The 14,547-nt window shown below is 36.0% G+C and overlaps 1 protein-coding gene across 32 annotated transcripts in view; it reads left to right on the forward strand.

The window, feature by feature from the left end:
* Rims2 (regulating synaptic membrane exocytosis 2) overlaps window positions 1-14,547 on the forward strand; it is a 465,628-nt gene that overhangs the window by 130,583 nt on the left and 320,498 nt on the right. For all 32 annotated transcript variants that reach the window (XM_076911301.1, XM_076911289.1, XM_076911291.1 and 29 more), the window contains one exon: window positions 3,437-3,747. In XM_076911301.1, coding sequence (XP_076767416.1) covers window positions 3,437-3,747 — 311 coding nt within the window. The remainder of the gene's footprint in view (window positions 1-3,436; window positions 3,748-14,547) is intronic.

Raw genomic sequence — 14,547 nt, forward strand, 5'->3', positions numbered from 1 at the left:
TTATTATTTTCTGTTCTTTGATCTTCAAGCTCCAACTCTATCATAGGAGCTTTAATCTTAGCAGCAGGGTCAGAGTATATAGTAAGTTAATTGTGGTGTGAGTTCCAGGTATTCTTTCTGACTTTGTTCCTTCAAAGACATAATAAGCGTTAGACTTTCACAGCCCTTTAGCTTAAGTTCATGACTGAACTGAAGTGGCTGATAAACCAGGTAGCTTAGAAAGCTCACTTGCTTTCTCTGTCTCTCTTCTTTCTGTTTCTCTCTCTTTCCCTTCCTCCCTTTCTTTTGGCAGTAATATATTTGTACAGTGTCTTGTGTTTGCATTCATCACCTAACTGTGCTTTCTCAGCCCTCCCTGACCCCTCACTCCCTCCTTTTCTCACCACGGCGCCCTCTTACTTAGTCCACCCCTTTCTCTTTCTCCTAATGCCCCCACACCCTCCTTATTGTTTTATTTGATTTTTTATTTTTTGAGGAAGGTCTCATGAAGCCCAGGCCCAGCCTGAGTTCAAACTCTGTCTGAAGCCAAGGCTCGCCTTAACTCTGATGCTCCGTCCTCCAGCTCCTAGGTGCTGGGATTGTAGAATGTACGGTCACTCAGTTCAGGTTACTTTTTGAATGAGCTGCCTTTGGAGTTTCCTACATTAAGGATACTTGCCATCTGTCTCCATTAAATTGCACTGGGATTCTTTTGCTGTAGTTCTTTCAAGCAAACATCTTGAGTATATATTAGTTCTGGATTTTTTTTTTTTTTTTTTTTTTTGCAGAGGTTAATATAGGATGTTATGTTATTTTTTAATGGATGTGTCTTATTCCAAATACCATTAAATTTTGGAGTTCTTTAACAGATTATCATTCCAATAGGGATAGTAATTTGTTTAAAATAAAAAGGTTGAAATGCAGATTTTATTTGTTGGTGTGGAGAGTTTAACTCAGTGATAGAGAATTTGCCTGACAAGTGCCTTGGTTTGGATCCCAGCAACGATTTTTCATTTATTTTTAAAGTACATACCACTTAGAAGAGGTCTGTAGATACCTTCACCTGTCACAGGTCGTATCTTGGTTATCATTTGCATATGATTTGATTTTTAAATTGATTGATGCATTTGGATATATTTATATTGATATTCATAGCGTTAATAGAAAATGAAATTTGAACTGTGGAGTTTGTTTATAAATATTGAGTGATATCACAGTGTTTTGTTAAATACTTATTTATTTAGAAAATAAATGTGGCATATATTGACATTATTGATGAGTAGCCTATTTGGGAACTGATGCAACACACATCTGGCTTTTATAGTATCACAGGCCTCATGTTTTCTCCAGGATTACTTCAGATGACTTCAAGCTAGTAAGCATTTAGATCTTAGTAGTCTATGATTTGTATGTTCTTATTATGCTAGTAGAAGATGGAGCCTTTGTTTCCAACAAAAATAGTAAATTTAGTACTGAATAAAGAATGTATTTCCCATGCAATGATAGAACAAAAATCATAATCATAATAAACTATACAAATTATACGGATAATACAAACTGCTAAAGTGAAATATTAAGCAAATCATTTAAATGATAGTTTACACAAACATTCTTATCTCAGTAAAAAACCCCAGGTTGGATGCAGTGATGGATAGTTATCTTTTGAACTTACTTCTGCATTGTTGTTAATTGCTATGCAGAAACAGGGCTTTCTTTTACTATAATTATCTATGTTGTTGTAAGTCATTTAAATATAAAAATGTCAAGAAACATGAGGTTTATATGAGAGTCAGTGTAAGCATATGATCAGTATTCACTTTAAATATGTGATTACCTTGCATTTCATGAACATATAGCTTACTTATTTATTTATTCTTAGCATTTTTTTGTTAACCAAAAGAAGATTTTTGAGATGAGAAAAGGTTTTTCTCGTCACATAGTCGATAATGTCCTTAGGTTATTGAATTCTGAAAAAAGTATTTAAATTATAAATGAAGCATAGGATGGTATTATCATGGCCGAGAAGAGGGGAGGGAAAGGACATGACTGTCTGATGTGTATATTTTATAATTCAAATATATATGAACACTTTCAAGTTCTATTTGGGAACATTTTGAAGATAGTTAATATTACTGAATATTATTTAATAGTGAAGGTGGCTCAATTAATAAAAATCAAGTATATCTTGTATTTTTTGGAAATATTTTGATTGATGTACATTTGTTGTATCAGGTACTTTGACTATATTTACTCCTCTATTTTCTGTTTTACTCTCTGTTCTAACTCCCCTTAGTACCTCACCTTCTTGTCTATCTATCTATCTATCTATCTATCTATCTATCTATCTATCTATCTTTCATCTGTCTGTCTATCTGTTTGTTTGTTCATTCGTCCGTCCATCCGTCTGTCCATCCATCCGTCCATCTGTCTGTCTACCTACCTACCATGCACCATATTCACTCTTTCCTTTTTTCCCTCCTGCCCACTCTTTCATGCCTCTCCACTGCATTAGGATCTATTCCTTCCCTCCCCCATCCCTAAATATAGAGTCAGCATATGAGAGAATGTGTGTAACATTTTTCTTTCTGTATCTGGTTTGTTTCACAACATAGAGATCTCCTGCTGCTTTTTGTCTTCCTCTGCATATCATGATTATTGTTTATTGGGGAATACAATTCAGTTGTGTATGTTTACCACATATACTTTATCTATTCGTCTCTTGATGGATATCTAGGTTAGATATGTTGCCTATTGCGAATAGTACAAAAATCATTGTAGACATGAAGGTAAAAGAATCTAATATATCATTATGAATTATGATCAATTAACAGGTTTTTGTGAAATTATTAGTGTTCTTAGGGTATTTTTGTCATTAGAAGTTACTTAAAATAAATAAAACTCTTTAAAAAGGATATAATATAGTTGGTGGTAGACAATTTTACCCTAATATTAACAGTTAATTTACCAGAAATGTATTATATAACAGGACAGGTATTTTATGAATTATTTATATTTTTAAAAACAATATAAGAAAATAAGTACTATTATTTTACCTCTCTCCTTTGTTTGTTAAGGAAACAAATGTTGAAGGTTCAATACTTTGCTGATGGTTTTACTTTCCTATATTAGAGATACATTTAAAATTGACTATCGCCGAAATTCATTTTCTGTTTACTATGTCATGCTTCTAACTAAATAAATATAATTACAGAATATAAACAAAAATTAGCATTTTGATGTGGGTTTTTATATCAGTGTATTTCATTATAATCATCATTTAAAAATTAAAGGATGAATTGTTTAATTTATAGCAGAAATTAATCCTGATTTTATTTTAACTTCAGAAGTACAACCATGTAATTTCTCGTCGGCTTGAATTTTCTCTCCTTTTGTTTGCCTTTAATTTTTCACTATGCAGGAGACTAATTTCTTTCTTTTTTTGTGTCGTTGTGTGCAGGTTATGTGGGTGTGTAATTTGTGCCGAAAGCAACAAGAAATCCTCACTAAATCAGGAGCATGGTTTTATAACAGTGGGTCTAATACACCGCAGCAACCCGATCAAAAGGTTCCTCGGGGGCTCCGGCATGAGGAAGCCCCTCAGGAGAAGAGAGCAAAGCTACATGAGCAGTCCCAGCTCCAAGGACCCTCGGGCGACTTGTCAGCACCTGCAGTTGAGAAAGGTCGCGCTCATGGGCTCACAAGACAGGATTCTATTAAAAATGGCTCAGGAATGAAGCACCAGATTGCCAGTGACATGCCTTCAGACAGGTAAACATTTTGTTTCATCTCTAGGTACAGTTTGTTTGTTTGTTTATGTCGGGGTTTCTCGCCATCCACCTTTTCGGTCTGGCAGTTGAACTTGGGTCATCAGGCTTGTGTGGCATATACCTTCTGCTGAGCCACCTTGTTGACCCAAATATAGGATTCATAATACTCATTCCAAGCAGAAATAAAAAATATGAAATGTTTAACTATCAGTGAGTTGATTAAGTGTTATATCTGTATTTTTTATAAGTGTTTTACATGATGTTCAGGATTTGAGGTATGACTAGTTTAAAGTATTTATGTTTGAAATATGCAAGATTATAAAATAGATTTCCCAGAATGAAGAAATGAATTTAAATAGGATATTTTTTTGTTGCTGTTGTAAATTGCAGCCTTCCTACTGGATGTATCAGTTTCTCACTGTAGTCTTTCTTGAGTAAAGGCAGAAGCTATTTCTTGTGTTTTGTAGGCATTTATATATTTTCTTTGGTGAACAGTATGAACCTTTATTTTTTTACACTTTTGCATTAAATTGTAAAAGTGGTTTGTATTCTTTTTAAGCTATGTGCATTACAACTGTTTTGTTTGAAATTTCTTTAAATATGATTTGATTATGTGAGGATCTTGTACAGGGTTTCACGATGTAGCTCTAGCTGGCCTGGAGCTTACTGTGGAATCATGGCTGGCTTTAAACTCCATACTCTTAGCTCAGCTTCCTAGGTCCAGGCATTTGCCACCATACCATTCTTACCTATCTTGTGATGAACAAAATTTTTATTTTGAGGATGTCTGATTTGCTATTGATTTAGTAGTTCCTAAGAAAATCATTGATTCTAACAAAATCATTGCTCACCTTAGAGTCAAAATGTTTTCCTCTATTTCTTCTAGAAACTTTATATCTTTAGCCTGAATCAAAGGCAAAAACCTATTCTTTAGTATTTTCTTTTGTGGTGCTGGGGGAACACAGTGTTCATGCAAAGCAAGTGTACTTCCACGGAGCTATCTCCAAATCCTTTCATCTAAACTTTCTTTTAGAAGTTTTATATTTTCATATTTTATAGTTATATACACAATCCACTTTTGGTTAAAATTTTATGATTAAAAAGGAAAAGCTTCCAATGTGTATTTCTTTGGAGGTCTGAAAATGTATGTGTTACACCACCATTGTCACACAGATGAATCTTCCTTAACTGAGTTACCTTTGTTCTGTCCAGAACTGGTCGTCAGCATCCGAGTCGGCCTCACACAGACTCTTCTAGGTCAGTCAAGCCACGTTGTTATGACTGTTAAACACTTGCAGGGCCTCCAGACACGGCAGTGTTAGGCATCTAGCTCTGCTTCAAAGCTGTGACAGTCATTTGAATGTTAGGATCATCTTATAAGTACAGTTTAGAATAATTTCCCCACAAACTCATGACATTTTACTTAATTTACATAGAAAGTTGTCTGCCAGTTCTGAATAGTAGAAATAGTATGAGACACATAGGGTTGGATTCTTAATTTTTCCATTTAGTTCATAGTTTTTAATTGAGAAATTGACTTTATTTAAATTTCAAGTGATTACTGATGAGGAAAGGCCTTATAATTACTTTTAAATTTGAATTCTACCAATTTTAGTTTTTTTTCCTCACTCCATCCTATTTTTGGTTGTTGTTATTTACTTACTTATTTAAAGTGACAAGTCAAAGTAGTGGTGTGCTGTATTTTTAGTGTACAACATGGACTTTGGCATATAAAAATTGTGGAATGGATGAACAAAGCTATTTAACAGATGAATTACATCACATATTTTTCTGAAGGCTGCCGTGTTTTTTGTACCCACCACGATGTACAATAGAGCTCTTTGATTGTTATGTATTAACTATACTTATTAATAGGTTTCAGTGTGACGAATACAGGTATGCAAACAGCACGCATTTTCCTCTTTTGTGCTTTGTGGTTCAGTAGTTAGTCTAGAAGGGTGCTTTTGTCCTCGAGTATAATTTTCTTTCTCTTAGTTGTAGACTCTTGCTTTTTGGACATTATAAAAATGGTCTTTTGATTATAATAAGGCATTTTGAAATGATAGCAATATGTTATGATTATAAAGAAAAAACTAAGGGGAAGTATATTAATAAAACATTTTATACATGGATTTTATTCTTTTCCTCCTTTTGATTTTGATATTATTGCATTATTATCATTATGTTTTAGATAGGGTTCCTTTATGTAGTCCTGGCTGTCCTGGAACTCATTCTATAGACTAGGCTGGCCTTCAGCTCCAAAATCTGTCTGCCTCTGCTTGGAATTAAAGGTGTGGATTTATTTTGATTTTTAAATTTCCATTTTACATCTTTCTATATTGCTCATCTCTTGTGGCAGAAGTTTCCCTGCCAAGTCTGTTTGCAGCAGGAGGCCTGTGACTGGACAGGAAAAATGGAGGCGGAGCTAAAGGTGACAGAGGTGAAATGGCAGCACACCTGCGTGATTCAAGTAAACAGGCAGATATGCAATCTAAAGGTTAGGAATATTGGGATAACTTTGTAATCGGTGTGGGCACCTTGTGTCTTGAGATTTTTATTGATATATATAACTCCATTGGTTAACTTTAATCATCTAGAGTTTTGATTTACTGGGTTACTGGAAGGTGGGTCTGCTGACAACCGGGTGGTTATGGCTTTGAAGGAACTAGCAGCTTCAGGGATGAGCAAACCGGAGCTGGAAACACAGTGACCGGTCGCTATGGGAGCAAGCTAGAGAGAGTGGTCTGAAGGACACTCAGCTGGGACCAGGTGGGAACATGGCAGTTAAGTCGGTAGCCAGCCGGACACTCCGTTCTAATACTTCCCACTACAATCTCTAAGCATACTGATGTAGTTATTTTAAAAATTGTTTTGTTCTTTTAGTCAGTATTAAAGCTGTGAATGGTTGACACATCATGTTTACATATTAAAACAATTTCATCTTGTTTTCCTACATATTTTTTGCCAGTGGCATTTTATATCTTCTGTTGTTTTTCTTGTTAGTCATTCAGGCTAATTTCAAGTTAAAGAACTATCTTTAGCCGGGCAGTGGTGGCACACACCTTTAATCCCAGCACTTGGGAGGCAGAGGCAGGCGGATTTCTGAGTTCGAGGCCAGCTTGGTCTACAGAGTGAGTTCCAGGACAGCCAGAGATACACAGAGAAACCCCATCTGGAAAAACAAAACAAAACAAAACAAAACAAAACAAAAACAGAACTATCTTTAGCATTTCTTGTACAGCCTTTCCCCCTGAAATCTGGGACTGCCTTTATTTTTCTACTTGTAAATGACAGCTTTGCTAGGTACAGTATTGTTGTTGTCAGTCTTCCCATTCAGTACTCTAAGAATCCCACTCCTCCTGCTTTGTAAGGTCCCAATGAGAAGTCTGCTGTCAGGACACATGTAATGCATTGTTTCCCCTCCTTCTTTCTGTCTAGAGAATTCCTGTCTTCATGTTTGAGAGCATGGCTATAGTATACTTTGGGGTAGATGCAATTGAACGGCATCTACTATTGGTCTTTGATCTTCCTGTCCCTGTGTCTTTTCTGGGGGGTAGGCCTAAGTTTTCCGATTGTTTGCTTAGTACCCGTGCTTCTTCTGTCGGCAATGTCTAGTCTGCCTTTAACCACAGCAACCCAAGCATTTACCCTTCTAGTGCTGCCTCAAAACTTCTGTGAACAATTTAATTTCTCTTTTCCTTGTCCATTTGTGTGTTCTTGAATAGTGTGTCTTTGGGCTTGTTCTTTGCTCAGATTTATCTTGATCTTAATGTCCTTTTTGGTTATGTTTTAAAATTCTCTAGTATATTTTTTCAGTTGTAAGATTTGTTTGATTTGTAAGCATTGTCTATATTTTTGTTTTTGTGTTAGAATTTTGAATTAGTTCTTTGTGTTCTGTAAGCTCTTGGTTTCTTTAAAACAGCCATTAGAACTCCATTCAATAGTTCACTTGTTTTTAGTATCTCTTGTTTGACTGTCAGTTGATCTCAACTAAAATGTTTTTCGTGTTTGTTGGTATTTGAGCTCATTCATGCATCGAAGAATCCAGCACTTTCAGTTCGGCAGGTTTTTTTTTTTTTTTTTTTTTTTTTTTTTTTTTTTTGCGTATCTTTGCAAGACTTCTAAGCAGGGTTTTTACTCCTTCTGGATTTGTAACATTTGACATCACCCTAAGTCCAGATTTGTCAGGAGTCTACAGAATGTGCGAGTTTTCATCTGTAAGAGTCAAGTGTAATCTGCTAGTGTCAGACTTGGTGGCCAAAGGGATAATTTTTATGAACACAGTACTAGACAGTGATTCAAGTCCAGTTTTCTTCCAAATCAACAGTTGGTAATTTCAGTATGAACTGGGGATCACCTGAAAAGTTGTCCCTGCAGGCCTCTTTGTGGATTGGGGTAGGCACAGAGATCCTGTCTACAGTTATTGACCTTCTGGTGGAATGCTGCGTGACTGGGCTAACCTGCTACAGAGGGACATACTTCAGCCTCCTGTGTCATGAGGGTTAACACTTGCTTCCATTTTCCTCCTGTAGGCAGTTATTTATTTATTTTTTCTGTGCTGTACTAATTGAACTCCTGTGGAAAAAAAAAGTGGGCACCAATACCACAACGCAGCATCATATTCCTAATCCAAAACCCATTGAGACCAGCAGCGCTGAGGTTGGACTAAGGCCCACAGTACCACGAGCTGCCTACTGCTAAGGTACACTCAGGACCCAGACGAGTTATTCTAGCCCACGGTCACAGCTGCCAGTGGGTGGTGTTGGAATAGAATCGGATGGACTAGGGCTTAGGGTATTTTTCTGCCACTGAAGGTGTTATAGGGACTTCAGCCTTAGGTACCGGCCTAGTGTCAGAGGCTTTAGGATCTTCCCATGGTAGGTTTTGCCAGTCTGGTACTGAGATCCAGAAAACTGCCTTGTGCTTCTTACCTGACTTTTCAGTGGATGGAGTCTTGTTCCACATTGTGCTGCCCAAGGTTGGAGCAGTATTCACCTGCCTAATATGGTTTCAGAGACTCAGTGGTTAATTACTTATCTTAGAGTATGGATTATGTGGCTGTGCTTGGAACCGGACCATAGTAGCCTTGGTGTAGACTTTCCAGTCCAAGATCTGGCACTAATTTCTTATTTCTCCTTGGCGCTTGGGGAGGAGTTATATGGTTCACTTTGTCTTCCCTTCTGCAGAGGCGCATCTTTTATTTTACTAAGCACTATGGTCAGTTAGCCTCTACAGTGGTTTGAATAAGAATGGCCCCATAAGCTCATATATTTGAATGCTTGGTCATCAGTGAGTGGTACTTCTTGAGAAGAAATAGGAGGTGTGACCTTGTTGGAGTAGGTATGTCCTTATTAGACAAAGTGTGTCACTAGGAGTCAGATTTGAGGTTCATAAATCCATATTGTCAGGCCTAGTATTGCCTCTCTCCTTTTCTTGTGCATGAACGTCCCAGTGTTGAACTCTCAGCTACATCTCTAGCACCAGGTCAGCCTGTATGCCACCATCCTTCCCACCATGATGATAATGGACTAAGTCTCTTAAACTAGCGGTTCTCAACTTTTCTAATACTGTGCCCTTTGAAATGGTTCCTCATGTTGTGGTGATCCCAATCATAATTTATTTTGTTGTTACATCATAGCTGTCATTTTGCTACTGTTATGACTCATGATGCAAATACCTGTGTTTTCTGATACTCTTAGGTGACAGCTCTGAATGGGGCATTTGGCCCCCAGGTTGAGAACTACTGTCTTAAACTATAAGTAAGCCCATATAACTCTTTGATATGAGTTGCTGTGGTTATGGTGCCTCTTCACAGCAGGAGAACACTGATAAAGTGCCTTTGGTAGCTTCTAGGAAGATCATTTGATATGTGAATAGCTGATTGCATTGAGGAATACTTGATCTGAGAGATAACCTCTGGGTGTTAATGCCATTTTGTTCCACCTCCTGTTTGCTCTATTTCATCTGGCTGGTTTCATTGAAATTTTATTTGGCACCAAAATGTTTAAGACATACTATAAAACTGGATAAAAAGTAATTTTTCTTCATAATGACACTTTGAACAGGAGTGCTTTTAACACCTTCAGAGATGGATTTATGCAGTGCTGACACCATGCCTACAGCAAACTGGTTGCATTTAGAACTTGCCAAATAGAAGTTATGTGGTTTAAGGAATGTGTATCTCATTTCCATGAGCTTTCTGAAGAAACCATGGCATAGTGCTCATGAATTTTATTTAAGCTGGTTATTATAAATAATGTAGGGAGAAAATAGTGTGAATATGATAGAATCAAAGAAAAAAGATACTTTTTTCTATATTTAAAAATTTTTTTACATTGAATTATAGAGATAAAACTCTGATTGCCTCAAGAGAAAGATGAATCTTCACAACTTGGAAGCAAGTGTGCCTATAAACTTTATGCCCGGACATGGACACTTCTTCCTTTGCCTCCTAGATTATCTAATGAAACAAAAGGGCTTAGTTTCACTTCATGTTGCTGTGGTAAAAATCCTTGACAAAAGCAACACAGGAGAAAGTTTATTTCAGCTTACAGTTTGCAGTTATAGCTACTGCCATGGTGGTGGGGCCGCACAGTGAACTGTGAAGCTGGACACATTGCATCCTCAGCCACTACACAGAGAGCTCTGAAGTTCTGTGCCCAGCTCACTTTCTCTTTTCCATAACATTCAGGATATCAGTCTAGGGAAGTGATGTCATCTACAGTGGACAGGACTTTCCACCTCAACCTAATCATGGCAACCTCCAAGAGATATATAGAGTCCTGACTCCTAGGCAGTTTTATATCTTGTCAACTAGATATCATCTCACTAATTGGGATTAACCACAACAACGAGAATGACTATGTATTTGGTCTTAATTTGGGCGAATTATACCCATTTAATAAATAGTTTATATGATGAATGAGTGAAAACTCTTGTACTGTCCTTAATGTTACTGATGCTGTTTCTGCCTGGTCTTGGTCTTTCATTGACAGAAGTAACAGTCAGTAAACTTGAAGATAATTGGCATGCTCTTATATAGCCAATGCCATATGACTTGTTTTATATTTAAGAATGTGATATGAATTCTGAAAGACAGAGTCTTTTAAAAAGAAAATTGTATATATCAACACATCTACAATAGTACCCCAGGCTTAGGGATCATAGTGAAAGAGTGGGCAGAAAGACTGTAAGTGCCAGAGAAACAGTAAGTTTGCTGTGAGATATAATCTCCTAGAGATGTCGGTGTGTGTGTGTGTATGTGTGTGTGTATGTGTGTGTGTGTGTGTGTGTGTGTGTATTTCTATACCCATGAAGTCTCATCTACATGGCTGCTTAAACAAGATCTAGACCAAGGATGACACCAATACTAACATGAAAAAAGGAAGTCTCCTGGAGCCTCAACACTAGTCAGAGAACCACGACAACTAGGGAATTCAAAGGGCAGAAACAAACAGTTTTTCCCAGAAAATACCCCTCAAACTGATTATTCAATACCAAGTGGTCAATCCAGAAATCACATACATAGGAATTTTATATGGACTAAGCAGGTTGTATTTATATATTCAGGTGTGGGGAAATATATGTGTGTGTGTATATATATGCTATATATATTATATGCAAATACATACACACACAGTCTTAAGGAAAAAGAGGACATGAGTTTGAGAGAGAGAGTAAGTGGGTAGATGGGAAGGGTTGGAAAGGAAGGGATAATGATGTTATTATATTTTAATTTCAAAAAATAAAAAATGATGTATAATAAGTTACAATAATCAATGTGATCTAATAGAAGCCTCCATGCTCATGCATATGTAGTGGTCAAAAGAAGATATCAGATGTCTTCTTCAGCTGCTGTCTGTCTTCCTTCCTGAGACTGAACCTGGAGCTTCCTGATTGCCTGGGATGGCTAGTGAGCTCCAGGGACCTCCCTGTTTCTGCCGTCTCAGTGCTGTGGTTACAGGTCACACCTGGCTTTATACCAGAATGCTGGGCACTAAACCAAGGTCAGCCTGCTTGTGTGGTAGGCACTCTACAGGTCATCTCCCCAGCTCCTAATTTAAGTATTTTAAATGCGCTCTGTGTGTGTGTGTGTGTGTGTGTGTGTGTATGTGTATCAGGTTTTATGTGAATTTATACACACATAAAACCTGATTCCTATGCTCAGTAGAATTAAGTTATTCTCAAATTTCATTCACCTAGCCAACCTACAAAGATAATTAAAATATGTGTCAGAGGACTTTCGTAGGTTACTTTGGCATCCCGCATAGGTTGGTATTTGTTCTGTGTTTTAACTGTTTTCTTAAGGATTACATTAAAATGAACTGCTGTGAGCTTGAAAAGTCTCCACTTACTTACAGTTCCTGCCATGATTTTATTCTGAGTAGGATATGTGTGCAGTGAACACAGTTCCCAGTTAAAGTATAGCCAAAACCACACTATCTTTCCTTGACTTTTAATACACAGTGAACATTTTCCTTTTAAGGGTACTTATATTTCCTTCTAGGGATGGAGATATATATATATATATATATATATATATATATATATATATATATATATCACATATATAATATAACATATATAAAAATAATACAATATATATGTTACATTATTTATGTTATATTATTTGTCCCTTATCCTGTCTAGTTCTTTAAAACTGATTTTTAAATTCCAAGGTTTTTTTTTGTTGTTGTGCATGCAAATACTAGACCATTGGCTCCACTAACACATAAATAATGAAATTAAAAAATTAAATGAATGCTTTTTAATACCAAAATATTGTAATTTTCTTCTATAAGGTAAAAGAAGACTTGAAATAAACAGATTGAATGGTGCAAGTCTTGTGTGTTTTGTTATAATTGTGTTCCTAGCGTCTTGCACAGAAGTTGGTACTGGCACTCCTTGAGTAGTTACTGCGAGACTTAGCTGTGAAAACACAGCTGATTTCCATGGTAACACATGGTCTCGTGTAGACATATTACCAGCAGTGAGATACAGTAGAAATGTAAACTCCGCTGTTTGAAGTATAGACAAATGTCTTGGCACTTGATTTGATAGTGGACATACATAAAAGTACTTTAGAAATGGCTATATGCTTGGAGTTTGAAAACTGCATGTCACAATTGGTCTTGCCAGTGGAACGTAAAAACCATCCTACCTAAAAAGGGTGTTTATATTTCAGAGATAAGAGTTCAACTTTCTAACTTACTTATATATTAGAATTTTGCGTTAGTCTTGCTTTTACGGTATTAAGTGTACTCTAATTTTGACATTTGAAAAATTTGTTCGTTTTCTTTAGAGTTTGGCTAAAAATTGAAGTAACCCACAAAACCTACACATTTTTAATAAAAATAAATATTTTTGTGTGTAGTCCTAAACAATACAAATAAAAATATTTTGTTAGTGAGAATTAAAAGTTGTTTCTTTCAAAATGACTTAGTATTATTGATGTTGATGTAACTTTGATAAAGCTGCCGTGGTGGGTGCCAGAGACGTGGCTCAGCAGCTAAGACCATGTGCTGCTTTCCCAGATGACTGATGTGGACCCAGCAATCACATAGTAACTTACAAACATCTGGACCTCTGGCCGTCACAGATCACAGACACACATGCAAGCCAAACTCCAATCTAAAACAACCTCACTGTGCCGGTTTTGAAATGTTTTAACGTTATGTTCTGTTAATTGTTTAACTTCTTTGTATCAGTCTGAGTTGTTGGGAATATTTTCATCCGCTTCCAATGGGTGCTTCTTCTCTTCATTACATTCCTCATTCTGTATGTTTACTCCGTTCAGTCATTTCTACCCATGACCACTGTTACTATTTCGGACTTTATATTTTTGTAAATAAAATAATATATGAATATCTATCTATCTATCTATCTATCTATCTATGTATCTATCTATCCATCCATACATCCATCCATCTACCTTTAAATAGATAATATGTGATATGATTCTGTTTTCATTTTTTTACCCCTTAACAGATACGGTGATCTTTCCCTATATTTATATAAGAAGTATGTTTTATCATAACTTTTAGTCGATGTGTTTTTATTTAGTTTCTCTGTATTAATAGTACTAATTATTTTATGTTTCAAATGATATAATAAATAATCATGCACATATGTACTTAATTTTGCATGGGTAAAATTTTAGGATAAACTTAATTCCCAAAATTATAATCATTTAGTTAAAAAGATATGTAAATGTTGTTGAAAACTTTTATAGGCATTGTCAATTTGCTCTGTATAAAGTATGTACCAACCTTTTTCTTTTTGGCCAATATTTAGTAGAATTTTTACTTCATAATTCTTTAGCCAATGTAATGGAACTTTTGATCTTTATCAATCTGCCAGTCAAGATTGAAATAGCATTATATATTTTAGTAATTTTTATTGTGAGTGAGTAAAGTTGAACATTTCTGCATATATCTAAGAACATTGTAAGTTTCTTTTTATTTTGAACTGATTGTTTTTTATCTTTTTTCTATTGAATTTCTGATATTAATTGCAGTGTTTTTTTAAATAATCTCTACTTATATTGTAGAAAAAAACCTTTTGTGAGATTGATTATATTTTTGGTTTTTAGTCCGTGTAATGAGTGATACAAACTTAGTGTCTCCAGAGAACTTAAATTTATTAGCTGGCAGTTTGTGTGGGTCAAAGCTAACGTGTCGGTTAACTGGGTCCTCTGTCCAGGGTCCCACCAGGACATTTGTTAAATGGCTGGGATGTGATCTGGTGCTCAAGCTATCTTCCTCTTGGTGTCAGCAGAAGTCATTGCCTTGCATTTATCTGA

The sequence above is a fragment of the Arvicanthis niloticus genome, chromosome 13, assembly GCF_011762505.2.
Source record: "Arvicanthis niloticus isolate mArvNil1 chromosome 13, mArvNil1.pat.X, whole genome shotgun sequence".
Lineage (NCBI taxonomy): Eukaryota > Metazoa > Chordata > Mammalia > Rodentia > Muridae > Arvicanthis > Arvicanthis niloticus.